General features: G+C 43.7%; 1 protein-coding gene across 50 annotated transcripts in view; it reads left to right on the top strand.

Moving 5' to 3' along the window:
• Nucleotides 1-14,132, top strand: part of TNNT3 (troponin T3, fast skeletal type) — a 30,555-nt gene that overhangs the window by 12,314 nt on the left and 4,109 nt on the right. For 11 of the 50 annotated variants that reach the window (XM_035327169.1, XM_035327171.1, XM_035327175.1 and 8 more), the window contains 12 exons: nt 202-216; nt 2,333-2,344; nt 3,524-3,535; nt 3,910-3,927; nt 8,942-8,960; nt 9,720-9,765; nt 10,586-10,702; nt 11,034-11,111; nt 11,343-11,456; nt 11,661-11,770; nt 12,645-12,735; nt 13,405-13,445. In XM_035327169.1, the coding sequence (XP_035183060.1) occupies nt 202-216; nt 2,333-2,344; nt 3,524-3,535; nt 3,910-3,927; nt 8,942-8,960; nt 9,720-9,765; nt 10,586-10,702; nt 11,034-11,111; nt 11,343-11,456; nt 11,661-11,770; nt 12,645-12,735; nt 13,405-13,445 (673 nt within the window). The remainder of the gene's footprint in view (nt 1-201; nt 217-2,332; nt 2,345-3,523; nt 3,536-3,909; nt 3,928-8,941; nt 8,961-9,719; nt 9,766-10,585; nt 10,703-11,033; nt 11,112-11,342; nt 11,457-11,660; nt 11,771-12,644; nt 12,736-13,404; nt 13,446-14,132) is intronic. The other 39 variants (XM_035327174.1, XM_035327179.1, XM_035327188.1 and 36 more) reach the window with 7 other exon arrangements.

Consider the following 14,132-nt stretch of genomic DNA (forward strand, 5'->3'; position numbering starts at 1 on the left):
CTCCTTCCTCTCCATGATTTTGATTGACATCCATTTTCCCCTCAATTTCTCTTTTAATCTTATTAATGTTTTTTATCCTTTTAACCCCTCCACCCTAGCTAAAAAAAGTGCATTTTTTTTTTTTTTTAATGATCCTCTCTTTCTTGCTCTAATTCTCTTATCTTTCTTTGCATCTCCTTCCCTGCTACTTCCCTCTTAAAGAAGTCCATGAACCAGGTATGTGACTTCTGAATTCCTCTGCGTCAATCTGAAGGGTTATTGTGTGCTGGAAATTCAGCTGTTTGGCAATTTCACAATTGGGTTGTATTCTCAGTTGGGACTAAGTGGAAAATTTGAAAAAAAAAAAAAAAAAGAAAGAAAAAAAGAAAAAAAAAAAGAAAAATGAAAGCCTTCTTTGGCAGATATTGAAATTTATTTTTATTTGGGTGAAACTAAACATTTTGATCCAACATTTTAGATTTTTTTTTCTTTCCTCTTGGGAAGAGTTCCAACTTTTGAAATGAAAATTCGTTTGGAAATAGTTCTGAAGCACTGGCTTTATGGATAACGTGGAGTATATAGAGTGCAATGCAAGAACATGAATTTGGAATGAGAGATTGTCACAAGGCAAAAAAGAATTAGATGGTTTTGCTTCAGAATGTTAATATCCATGCAAGCTTTGGTTGTGAAACTGTTTCATTTTTTTTTTTTTTTTTTGACCAAAACCTTAGCTGAATTTACATGAGTTTTGAAATATTGAAATGTATTTGGAGCTGTGATTTCGGACACAAAACGATACCAGTAACTCTAATATTATACTCAGGAATTCGAAGATGGTGGAAGGAACCAGATAAAAATACAAAACATTAATGATAAACTGTAACTTGCAGCTTCCTTACACCTTCCATCAATAATACTTTCCTCTGCCCTGTGGTGCATAATAATGAGGATGAGCTAACTGTTGCATGAAAGATGTAATAACATTTTTGTGAACAAATATTTCCATGCGTGCACTGTAATGACAGCTGCTGAGTAGCCTCAGAGCTGTCCTCATGCTGAGAGTGGGAATGTTAGGATGTTCATTGTGTGGAAAAGCAGAAATCAAACTTGCAGCACCCTCTGAGCTGTGAAAATGGCTTTGTGCCATTTTGGGCAGCTTTCTTAAATCAGCCATCTCTCAGAGCCGTCCACCCCAGCTGTTCCTCTCCGCGGTCCACAGAGGGAGACCAGCCTCTTGGTTTCGAGCAGAGCAGCACTGCTCCTGCAGCAGGCAGGGATTGATTTGGCGTGACTTAATGCTTCAACATCCCCCTGTGTGCTGCTCCTCACCTCCCTCCTGCTCGCACACCTTCTCATTTCCCATCCTGCCTTTCCCATGTTAACGAAATTAATTCCTCGTTACCTGTGGCTATGTCGTTCCTGAGCTGGGTGTGCATGAGCTGGAGCTCCTTGCTGCCATCGCAGCCGCCCCGTATGTCTCTGCCCCCTGCGTGCCTTCCGAAGTCCTGGGCGTTGATCTCAAACACAGGCACAGGTATCAGCTTGAAATTTGTGCAAATTAATAACGAAATCCGATTAACAGTCAAGCCATACCTACAGCCTTCCCATGCTTTCTTTTCCCTGTAACCATCTGTCTGCAACACAAGCAAAAAGGAAGGTTTATAAGGATGTAAGCAGAGGGAGAGCCTCTCACAGCTCTTTGCTCTGCCTTATTATTTAGTTTCTGTGCTGTTAATTCTGTCTTTGTTTAATGCATCTCATGAGTCCCAGCCTGGTCCTGCACAAGATCAGAGCTGTTGCTGTTGTGTTTCTTCCTCTAATTCCTGTGCTTTTCTTTGCTGTCACTTTCCACCTAACCAAGTGCACGTGTGCGACATCTAAATTCCTATGTATTAATCTGAAGCGTTCCTGTGCATAGGAATTTGAAGATGTTGAAGAAAACCAGTCACAAAGAATCAATCCATTCTTACAATTCCCTAAAATGTATTCTCCTTGTTGGAAACAGAGATAACTATTTGTAACTGGGGTGGCACCTCGTAGGAAGCTTAGAAGAGATGTTTTAGTGCCCGTGCAAGCTTTTAGGGCTGTGACTACATGGCAGCTTGGGCAGAAAGCATTCAAATTCCTTTCATCTCCCTCTCTCTGGCATCCCCTCCCTGTTTACTTCACACCCCACTGTCACTGATCCCCTCTCCCCCTCTTATTAACGTCCTCTCCCCATAATCTAGTATGCAAACAACACCCCCTTCAGCCTGGTCTTACCAAAGTTTGAGGTGATCCCCTCCTGAATAACTTCTAATTCTTTTATCTTCCTTTCGGACGTTTTCCCCCTGACACTTCCTACTAAATGAAGCCCCCCCTCCAGGTATGTGATTTAACTTCTAAACTCCCCAGTGTCTGTCTGCTGGGACAGCCTGCATGGAGCCAAATACACGCTGACAGGAGATCACGACCAAGCTGTTAATTAGAGCTTGTGCCTCGCATGCATTTGGGGTTGTGGATTTCTCTCCTTGTTTTGCATTGTTTTAGTTTCTTTGAAAATGTTACTAAAAACCATGGAAAACGTATACTAGTGTGAAATAGCAGATCAGCAGAATGCATCCTCATGGAATGGGTTAAATCCTGTGCCGTAGTATGTGAAGGAGTATTTTTTCCTATAGCAAAAGCTTTGTTTTAAATCTTGGGGCAGAATTTGTCCCATTGACTATACACAGTGAATATAAATACAGTGCAATTTTGCATTATTTTTATGCCTGCTTTGCAAAGTATTCAGCAGCATGTGTATGGCTGAAAAGCAAAATCTGTCCCTCAAATCTGCACTGCTAATCGATTCTTGCTTTGCCAAAACCAGAAGAATGAAATGCAGGCCTGCACAGACTTTTAATCAACATTTTCTTCCTCTGAAGTAATCCATTTGTAAATCTACATTGCAAATGGATGTGAAGATGAGTGATAGATTTATACAGACATCCAGATTGTCTTCAAGGAAGAAAATGGCACAAGCCATAGATCCAGAAAAGAGAACCGAGCTTCTCTAGAAGTTAGCTGCTGCTGCTGCTGAGTTACAGCAGGTATTTCAGGAGGTTTCCAGACCACATCACGTTTATCTCAAATGGCTGGAATGCTGCTGTAGAAAAGGATGGATCCAATGCTTTGAGAGTGCTGACGATGTTCATGTGCATATTTCAGATCGAGGTAGACCTTGGCACATTGTGCTGACAAGTTGTGCTTTATGCATATAATGCTCCTAAGCTGTTTTATGTATTTATTTTTTTTAACCATCACACTATTATCATGAAGCTGCCTGTTTCACCTGACTGAATTCCAATTCCACCCTGTGACTCCTGTTTATATGCTGTTTCAAATGTAATCGATTTATTTCATCTCAGGTTTACTTCTCAACTTCGTTCTCCTCTCCCCTTTTCCTCTCTACCCCTCCTCCCCTTTGGCTCAAAAGCTCTCTTGCTGTGTGAAATAACAGGTTTCTCGTTCTCATTCTCTTATTTTCCATTGCACCTTGTTCCATGACACTTCACACCTGAAGTTCATGAGCCAGGTATGTGACATGACTTCTGATTTACTGTGTGTAGTTGCAACATGAGTGTGCGTGTGTTGAACAGGAGTCCTGGGTTGGTAGAAGAGAACAAAGTAAGAGAAACAAATATTAACCACAATGATCACTTGCAGCCCTCTTCTCCTTTAATCTCCATGCTTACTACTACTTTAACCTTACAGCACCTTTAACTCCTGACAGCCTCTCCAGATACCTCTTCTCCTTGCCTTAATTCACTAATTCCTTTATTTTTCCCCCCCTTCACGCATTCCCTGGTCTCTTTCTCAGGCTTCCAAGAGCTTTAAATATCTGTTCTTTTTTTCTTCTTCTTCCTATCTCCTGTCTTTCCATCGCTGCTCACACCTTGACACCTGCAGAGGAAGCCCCTGAAGAAGGTACGTGATGCCTCTAAAGATCCTCACCCTTCTTCTCTTTCAGTGCCAGGGAAACCATGTTAAAAACACCGACCTTTTTCAAGAGCACAGATAGCACAGGAGGGAAATGGCCTCTCTGGATGGCTTTGGGTCAACATGGAGAAAAGGGTTGTCTGCTAGCCAAATCGAACCTCCAAAAGGCATGGGAGCTTCATGAAACAGGCAGGGCACTGCAAATGCTGCAGGTCTCAGCCTCGCTGCAGTGCCCTCAGGCCTTTTGTTGTTTGAAGCTTGTGGATCAGCACGTCCCCTGGGTTATATGGTGGCTTTGACTAGATAACAGCCCACAACGTGTGGTTGAGAAGGGCTCAGATCTCCTTCTGTGGTGTGTTCTAGGTTGTTTTCAGAAAGGGCTGATGTAGTTTGTTGCTGTGGACAGACAGAAGTGAGTGACGAGAGAGAAGTGAAAGGGAGAGTCCCTAGCTGATGGCTTAGGGACCTGAATGCTTTGTTCCCATGCACATGAGAGTTTTGCTCTTTGGATACACAAGTCAAAACAGTTTGGGGTTTGGTTATGAGGCTGCATCTGCATCTATTGCTTTGTCCTTAGTTCCACATAACTAAAGCTGCAGCTTTCATAGCGGACGTTCAGGAAAGTCTTCAGAAGGATGGTTAATTTTTATCAGGCTCTCATAAAACCTGTGATTGAGCTCCTTACATGATAACTTTAGTGATCAGAAGTGCAGAACTTCAGAATCAGCTAGAAAATCAAAACTTTTATCAGGTACAAATCTGAGTTTGTCTTATAACTTGATATGTCCAAGTGTGCTGGGCAATGTGTGATGGTGTACATTATAGGACACACCTTTACCTGCTGCAAACTAGTAGACCTGTAATTCAGCTCTGGACCTACCCAAATTTCCACCGGTTCACGATCTGGCATTTTTGTATCAGGATGTGACACTGTTTTAAGTCCACTTGTTTCCAATACTTCACAGCTGGCAAATGTACCACCTCTTATCACTCCCTCATCTTGTTGCATTGCTGTTGTAAAGAGCTAGACACCCTCTTCTTCATGTTCCTCCCCATTATCCCATCTCCAGAGAGCCCCAGGTTCCCAGCGTAGCAGGGAGGGAGTGAGGACAGTTGTTCTCAGGACAACAGCACTGGTTGTGGATTGACTACTGTGCTTCTTTTCTTTTGCTTTCGTCCCTCAACCTACAGCTGATGAAGAAGGCGGATACTACGACGGTAGCTTGGTGTTGTCGTAGGACAACAGAGTCATCTTTCTAACATCTCACTCTTTTTCTTTGTTTGTTTTTGCTCCTCACCTCATTTTAAACTCAGGAACTGGGCCAAAACATCTCTGCCGCAAAAAATCGCTCACTGTGTATATCCAGTCACTCCCGGGGGGATCCCTGTCGTGTTGAGAAGCCTGCTGGGAGGGCAGATGGTGAAACCCCAGCTCTAGAAGCTTGTTCTTCTTTCTTTGTAGCTAGATCCTGTTGTATCATACCTCTCATTAGCAAAATGTCCCTATCCAAATAACCAGGAAAGTCTCTCAAATCTCAGAGGCATGATTAAAATCAGAAGCTGGGCACTGCGTGGACATGCCTTTCCCACCCAGCCTGGGAAGTCATGCTCTCCAGGCTTGAATTTGCACATATTTAAACTTCTGCTCCAGCCATGCACTTAGAATTATGCTTAACATGGAGCATCTGAATAAATATATTCAGATTGATGTGTCATAATTTTAAAATTTTGCTTAAAAGAGTGTGCTCTTCAACACTGGGTCGAATAGGCCCTGGAGCACACGGGTGGGAACAAGACTTGTGGAAGGACCGACTCTAAATGTACACGGGGTCAGTTTTACTCTGGTGTGGGGGCAGATAACTTACTGTCCCTAGGCCAAATCCAAAATCATTTTCAAGGTATAGAAAGCTCTTATGGACTTTGAAGGCTTTGAGGTAGCTCAGTTGTGTTCAGATGACCCCAACCCCTAGAACACCTGGCCAGCTGTTTCCAAAGACAAAGCCCAACACCCCTTGAAACTACCTTGCTTTTTCTGTATTTTCAGGGTTTTCTTTTTTCCTTTTTTTTTTCTTTTTCAGTTTTAGGGAAATCCTCTGAGGACCTTTCAGAGACCCAGATGCCAATTTTCTCTTCAGAATGGGATCTTTCCCTCTCTTTCTTTCTCTCATTTTTCTCTTTCTTTCATTTTTTTCAATAGCGTATTGATTTTCAAGGACAGAATGAGTTAGAGAAGCTGCTTCTCAGAAGTGGGATGGAGGAGGAGGGTTTTTAGGGATTTCTGAATGAAACAAATGCAGGTCAGATGGATTCACAGAAAGGGGAGCATTTGTGGGAATGTCTCGCAGACTGGGCAGGAGAACTGGGTGTGTTTTTGGTGGTGTGTGTTCTCCAGGAGCCAACCCTTTTGGAAACCAGAAACTCTCTCTGGTTTCCAAAAGAAAACCAGAGACTCTCTCTAAACGCCATATCAGTGAACTTGGATTTCCAGTGGTTCTGGCCTTCTTTTGGCAGGGTTGTATGTGGGGATTTTGTCATAGCCCCATGCTTCATGGGCAGAATGAGCAGAATATCAGTCAAAATCCACCAACAAGAGCAGGAATTTGTTACAACAATTCCTGTGTGTCAACAAATTTTGGCCCAGTTCCTTGACTCACTGTCTTGAAAGATGGGGCATCTCAAAACAAATCCCTTCCCTGAGCTAATTTTGGTGCATACAGTATGGACCATGCTGGATCATGCACTGCAAAGGACAGGTTTACTACTTTTTTTTTTTTTTTTTTTTTTTTTTTTTTTAATAATGTTCCTGTTCCTTTGTTATCCCCTTTTCTGGTTTTCTGGAGGTACCTCTAAATATCATAACTACAATTTCTTTTTCTCAAGAAAACTAACTAACCTTAATTTTCTTTTTGGCAATTGTTTGTTGGTTTAATTATGTGTAAAGTGCTGATTTGTTAGCGGCTGAAGCCAAATTCACCCAGTCATTGACAGACAGGTGTCAATCCTGGCAGCCAAGGTCAACAAACAAAATCCGTCATTTCCTCTGTTCTTCTTCTCTCTGTGAAGTGTTACTAATTGACAGCTTTAAGTTAAACAGGAGTGTTTCTGAAAATTATCTGGGTATGGCATGAAGGAAGGGAATCCTGTGTGAATAACATCCCTGGTAGACTGGTTAATCGTGACTACTTTTCCTCTTTCCAGATCTAAAACAAAACAATTCAACTTATATTTTAAGAAGCTCACTGGTTATTTGAAAAGCGAAACAATTAAAAAAAATACCCAGAGAAATATAGAAGTGCATTTTTGCCTAATAGTATTTTTCTTTGGGAGCGATTTGTGGTTTCCTTTATATGAGTGCTCTAAAACACTTTTCTAATTACTTGCTGTTTATTTTATTAGCATTGCTTTGGCATTTAGAGGCCTCAGCTGAGATATGTTTTGGTAGGCAGTGTTCTTGCAGTAAATGAGGAAAGTGTCTACTTCCAAAATTTCATTACTGAAATTGATATGGGAAAGCGTGAGAGAAAGGAAAGCTTGGCTTCTGATCTCTTTTATTCACCTCTCACATCTTTTCTCTTAATTATTCCAGTTGCCTATTTCCAGTCATCTCCTCCAGTTTTGATTATCCAGCATCCTTGCAAGCATCTCCCCTAAATATTTTTCAATTCTATTTTTCTATTTCTACTACTCTGTCCCACTTGCTATTCCCAATTTCCTCCATCAGTCCCAAAATAGATGGATGCAAATAAGCACTTGAAAAAATATAATAGCTTTCTGTATCATGATACGGATAACCAGGCTCACGCAGCCGCTCCTGAGGGAGGCTGGTTTTAATTTTCCTTTACTAAGCTGCCTGTTTTTACCAGATTCAATAGGCTGTGAGATTTTTATTTCAGTTCCTCCCACTGAACCAACACAGAGGGAGTCTTGTACAGGAAAATCCAGCATCTCTCAAAGTTCAAACGTAGCGTGTGGTTATGAAAGTTGACCCGGGTCCCTGTGAGACAGGGCCAGAATAAACACGTAGGTTTAATTCACTTCTATTTGTGAGACCAACCGTGCTGAACCGAGTGGCATTACACGGGGACTAACAGCTGAAGTTCAAAAAGCAGAGCAGGGAGGGGGACTGATCGCAAGCACAAATGTTAAGCAAGTAGCTCCTAAGGCAGCACGTTTCTGAGAGCCAGGGAAAGGTCACCTGTGGCAGGGGGACACCTCTGACTGCCACCGGGCCCAGAGCTGGCAGTCCGTGATGGTTTAGCCTTCCTACCAGACCATTATAGACCATTATACCCTTCCTGGGGATGCGGAGATCATCATGATTAACATTTACAGGAATTTGGCATGTACCTCAGCAGGAGAGGATGTTCACTAAGAGAGGACAGTCTTGGCAGGCTGGCTTTGAGGGGCACCACGCAGTTCAGAAGAAATATCCTCCTTGTGGCACCAAGATATCTCAGGGATACGTGCCCTAAGCTATCTTAGGAGCCAGTGGGCATAGAGAAAATGTGTGGCATCAGGCTTTTTCCCTCCTGGTCCCCAAGTGAAGCATTTAAGCCAAACCTATTTATCGTTGTCGCCACTCTGAATTCAGGTTAACTTCAGTGAGGGAAGTGCTGATTGAAAAAGGCAATGTTTTCTTCCACCCTCCAGCCCAGCTGTCCTCCTCGGAGCTTTGCTTAGGACGTTTTGAGAAAAATAATATAGCATTTACGTGAAACCATTGCCTTCCAGACACTACGTTTGGGATTTTTATACAATCTCTTCTTTTCTGCCAAATTCTGTTTTAAGGGTAAAAAACACATTCTCTCCTAGCAGAAAGGGGTGTGTGAGTGTGTGTGTTTCTTTTGGAAGTATGTACGATTTAACCAGTTTCTTTGGGATGTTTCCCCTAAGATTGAATTTCCCTTCCCTCCTTTTACTTTAGCAGCTGGCATGATCTCTGTTGTTCTAACTGTTCTCCCTCTTTTTCCCTTCCTGTTTTGCTCTATGCTTCCAAATACAGAGGAGAAGCCCAGAATAAAGTAAGTATGAAGGGCAGGGGGTTTCAAAACCCTGGGATCGTTTTTTTCTGATCTAGCAGAAGCCCATACGGTGTCTGTTAGGCAAATGGCCATTAACCTTTGTGCAACCCTCCCTCGTGCAACATCCAGCCATTCCTGCATGCCTTTCCAGGCTGTCTGCTCTTGCCAGAGGATGCCTTAGCAGTAGTGACTGGCCAGGGTCTTAAGACCAGTTCCTGATGGAGTTGGTGAAATTGTCCAAGTCTCACAGCTTTCCATGGACAGGAGGTGGCTCTGCAGTAAATTCTTTTGAGAGCCCATGGCTGGGAAGCTGCCCATCCATCCAGGGCTGTGGACAATAGGAAGGATGGCAAATGTTGGGCAGGGCTGGCTAGAGCTTAACGGAGGTTTCCTAAGGACCTTCCTTTCCCACTGCACTAAATGCCCAGAACTAAGCGTGCAGCACTGCACCGACAGCCTTGGGGGCCACCATGTTCCTGTATGGTAGGGGATAACCACAGATTTTGGGAATGGAAAGGGTTTTTAGGAGCATCCCCCTGTCCTGCACAACCTGCCATGAAGTTCACAGGTCCCTAGAGCTTTCTGGGGTTGTTTTCAATCGACTTGCTGATTCACACCTCTGCATCTCCATTAACATTTCTCCTTGTCAGCATCATTCCCAAGGGCAGATCAGTTCAGAACCCACTCTTTAAAAAGCTGACTATTTTTTAACAAGAAAATTCTTTTTTTTTTTTTTTTTTTTTTCTTGTCTCTCTGCAGACTAACTGCTCCTAAAATACCCGAGGGTGAGAAAGTAGATTTTGATGTAAGTATTCCTGAGGCTGCGTGTGTTCGTCTGTCCATACCTGTCATACGGGTGGAAACCCACATAACTCCTCCTGTATTGGATACAGCTGAGGATAAAGCCAAGGACAGAAAGATGGATGCTTTGCTGCCTGTTTTCAGTGAAACAGTACCCTCTGCTTCCTGAAACCCTCTGGATATATTTGTTATTAGGACCAACCAAAAAAATTATTCATTTATTTATTTATTTTCCCCTCCTCAGATCTTTGAAGCTAATACATAAAAAAAGAGAAAGAGTATGAGAGTATTAGGTAATGAGAGTAAATGGTATGAGACTTACAGGGCAGACTGAAATACAGCAGGTCTATGCTTAGCTGTTGCTGAGAAACTCTACCTGAAATGACAATAAAAGTTAACAATAAATACAGATCCAAATGGTTTTATAGAAAGCTGATAGAAAAATGAAGAACCTCTGGTGTCAAAAGTCTCTGCAGAAATGTCTGTTGTACCCAAAATGCAGGGATGTTTTCTAGGTAAGATTCATATTGCAGCCCTCAAGCTGAGCTCTGTACCTGCAAAGAGGAGGCAGCTAAGCAAAGCCAGGGATAAAATTCAATGTAGGGAAATAGAAGATGTGGATCCTGCTCCCTGCTGGTCTCCTGACTGTCACTTGGATGAGTCTCTGTCTCTGACCTGCACAGAGAGTCACTTACACCCATCCATGGATAACCACAGACACTTCCTGCCTTTGTTTCTGTGCATGAAGGTGGGGTGCTGGGAGTCTCCAGGACACAGTCCTGGAGCAATATGGGCTTGCCTAAAGCCTTCTCCTGTTCTTCTAGGACATCCAAAAGAAAAGGCAGAACAAAGACCTGATTGAACTGCAGGCCTTGATTGACAGCCACTTTGAAGCCAGGAGAAAGGAAGAGGAAGAGCTGGTTGCCCTCAAAGAGAGAATTGTGAGTCCTTGTACTGCTTGTTCACTGTGCTAGATTGAGAGATCTGGATGAGAAGCTGAATCCATTAATCCAGTCACTTTGTAGAAAGCTGCATTGTCATGCATAGAAATGACAATTCATGCCATCCCTAAATGGTTTCTTCCCACCTCTGCCTCTTCCCTCTGCCCAGTTTTACACCTGGGAATTGCAGGTTAGCTCCATCCTGCACATCCTGGCAGGGGAGCAAGAGGCTCACTCCCTGCATACCAAAACTCTCAGTGCTGGTGGGGTAATATGGGAAGTAGATGAAGCCACAGTGATGGCTCCATGCCTCTGTCACCGCTTCTTGCAGGAGAAGCGCAGAGCTGAAAGAGCAGAGCAACAGAGAATCCGGGCTGAGAAGGAGAAGGAGCGTCAGGCAAGGCTTGCGGTAAGTGTCTTTGTGTCTGTCCCTGTCTCAGCATCAGACTGGAGGAGATCTGATGCTGAGATCTGCATCTTGGAGGAGAAATGACCACCCTCTTAAAGCAAGGATGGGACATGGGAGTTGCCAGTTCCCCTCAACACCTTATCCGATCACGTTCCCTGCAGTGACTCTGGTTGCTGGAGGAGCTGGGGGTCTCCCCTCGAGTAACGCGCTTCTGTGTGCTGCACTCCACAGGAGGAAAAGGCACGCAGAGAGGAGGAAGATGCCAAGAGAAAGGCCGAGGATGATCTCAAGAAGAAGAAGGCTCTGTCCTCCATGGGTGCCACATACAGCAGCTATCTGGCAAAGGTAAAAAGCATGGATCAGTGGAAGAAATATAGAAGTGTTAAACCACTGGGGTGACAGGGAACAGTCTTTATTACAAGTCAGGAAAAAAGCTTGACTTTCCTTCTTCTGGATCCCTAGTAACTTGCCTTATATTTTCCATCACTGAACATATTTCATTCAGCCTGAATGTCTGCAGTCTGACATTAATTGATGTTCTGAAAACAGGCTGACCAGAAGAGAGGGAAGAAGCAAACAGCTAGAGAGACGAAGAAGAAGGTCCTGGCCGAGAGGCGCAAGCCCTTGAACATCGACCACCTCAATGAAGACAAGCTGAGGTAACATGCCTAAATTCACTCACTGTAATGTAATCCACTGAAATTTGGTCTTACTGTCCTGGGGTTTTCTCTAGTGAAAGAACGAGGGAGAGGAGAGGGCCTTCCTTGAAATTCATCAAGGGACAACGTTAAGTTCTGCCTTTCTTGGATCTGGAGAACAGAGGGAAATGGGATGGGTATTACTGAAATGGCTTGGTAGCCATATAGCCATGCTGTTGATACAGCTCCATTAGCCTCTCCTGCTGATTAAGATAAGCCATCTACAGGACTAGGTACAAACTCTAAACCCAGCTCTGAGATCAGCTGAACAAACCCTTGGACTGGGATCTGTATTACAACAGCATTCCCAGGGTAAGTTAGAGCTGCTAAGGTAGGGGTACTGATATCCACTGAGGCTGAAGGCTTGGGAGCCAAGTGCTCTGGTGCAGAGCAGGCTTCAGATGACAGCCTGGACTCCACACACTGGAGTTTACACGTGACTGAAGGACCAGGCTGGCTCACCTCGTCCCTGGAATGGGGGAGATTGCACAATGGCAGCTGCTCTGCTCATCTCTGTGGCATTCAGCCTTCATTCCTTCTCATCAAATTCCCCTGGAATCTTTCTCTCGTTAAGAATTAGGGGGAAAATTAAATCTGTCAGAAATACATTAGTGCATGGTACACGGAAGAGCGCAAGGCTAAAAGGTTCTCAGGTGAGAAGGTGATAAAACATGCCCTTGACTAGCTTTCAGAGGTCAGTAGCTTTCAGAGGACAGAAGAGGTTTGCAGGATAACATGTGAACTGCACTGAATGAAATGTAAAAAGTGACATGAAAACTAGAAAGTACGGGATGTGATGTGTTTCTTCTATTGCCTTCTCCCCATATACACACAGGGACAAGGCTAAGGAACTGTGGGACTGGTTATACCAGCTGGAGACTGAAAAGTATGACTTTACAGAGCAGATCAAGAGGAAAAAATATGAGGTGAGTTAAAAAGCCATTTTTCTAGTGGCACTAAGTCTGTAATGTAAGAATCTCTGAGATTGTTCTGGCAAAAGCAATGCAATGGCAATACGATTTGGTTCTCCAGTGCCCTTTCGGAATATTTAAGCAGAAGGCACCTGGAACCACAGTTCCCCTAATGTACTTGGTCTGGATTTCACGTTTTAGGCTGAAATTGTATAGACCACCCTCAAGGCTTTCAGTCCTTCATAGAAAGCCAGTCCTGATGGAAAATAGACCCACTCAAACACTTCTTGCTCATTCTTGTTTATCTATAGGTAACTGTGTTAAAAAAATCAATCACACTCTCAATTTGCTCATCTCCTTTGCAAAGCAATATTTTTAAACCCATCTTCGACTTCACACTTGAATGTTGTAAGTGTTATTCCTGTCCCAGACAGATTCCCTGTGGACTGAGCTCTCTGGAGTTACTGAAACCTGTCTCCAGACAGGAGCACCTGACTGCAGTGTCTTAGGGTAACACAAAGGCTTTCCTTCACAGTCACAGTCTGCAATCCCTTACACCAGGTTCCAGTGGCTGAGAAATCCTACTGGATCTCTCTCCATCTTACCCTCCTTTCAATTCCCAATCCCGCAGACACGCTGACAGGGAATGAGCAACACCAACGTAACTATCTCAATCTCTCTTAGATTTTAACAATGCGTTGCAGGCTGCAGGAGCTTTCCAAGTTGTAAGTACAATGAACTTGCCTGTGTAACAGCAGCAGCAAAGGCTACCAAATGCATGAGCCTGCCGCATGGTCGGAGGCCAGGTGCCAGACAGAAACTGGCACATGGCTCCAAGTGCAGAGGGAAAAGAGAAAATGAATCTTGTGCGTCTCCCTTCACTTCCTTTTTCTCTCCCTTTCTGTTCTTTGAAAAGAGATGAAGTGATTTAGGAGAAGTGTCAGGGTCCAACAGGGATGCAATAAAGAAATGCAACCCACATAGGGCACCACTGAAAATAATTCTCTATCCAAATGTCCAGTTGTATTTGCACAGGAGAGCCACCCTGATGCACCTGAGATACATGCAGAAGCTTAGGGATGCACAAGTAGCATCTTGGGCTCCACACATAAGAATTGTATGGGGTGTGGAAAGATTCTCCTCCTTGTGGCCACATGCTAACCCAGACCCCAAATACGAGAGAGGGCTAGTTTAAGGATAACATGAGACATGAGGCACAGCAGGAATTAAGGCAGTGGCGGGGGAGACATATATGCTGTGGCATGAGGCCTCTATACAGAGATGGGTGGCTGATGAGGAGAATCAAGGACATGGTGCAAAGAATTGCGAAGCAGAAAGAAAATGCACAGCTGTGATGTGAGAAGAAAAATGGGAGAACAAAGGGAAGATGACAGCAGGAAAGGAAAGTGAGG

The sequence above is a fragment of the Oxyura jamaicensis genome, chromosome 5 (assembly GCF_011077185.1).
Source record: "Oxyura jamaicensis isolate SHBP4307 breed ruddy duck chromosome 5, BPBGC_Ojam_1.0, whole genome shotgun sequence".
Classification (NCBI taxonomy): domain Eukaryota; kingdom Metazoa; phylum Chordata; class Aves; order Anseriformes; family Anatidae; genus Oxyura; species Oxyura jamaicensis.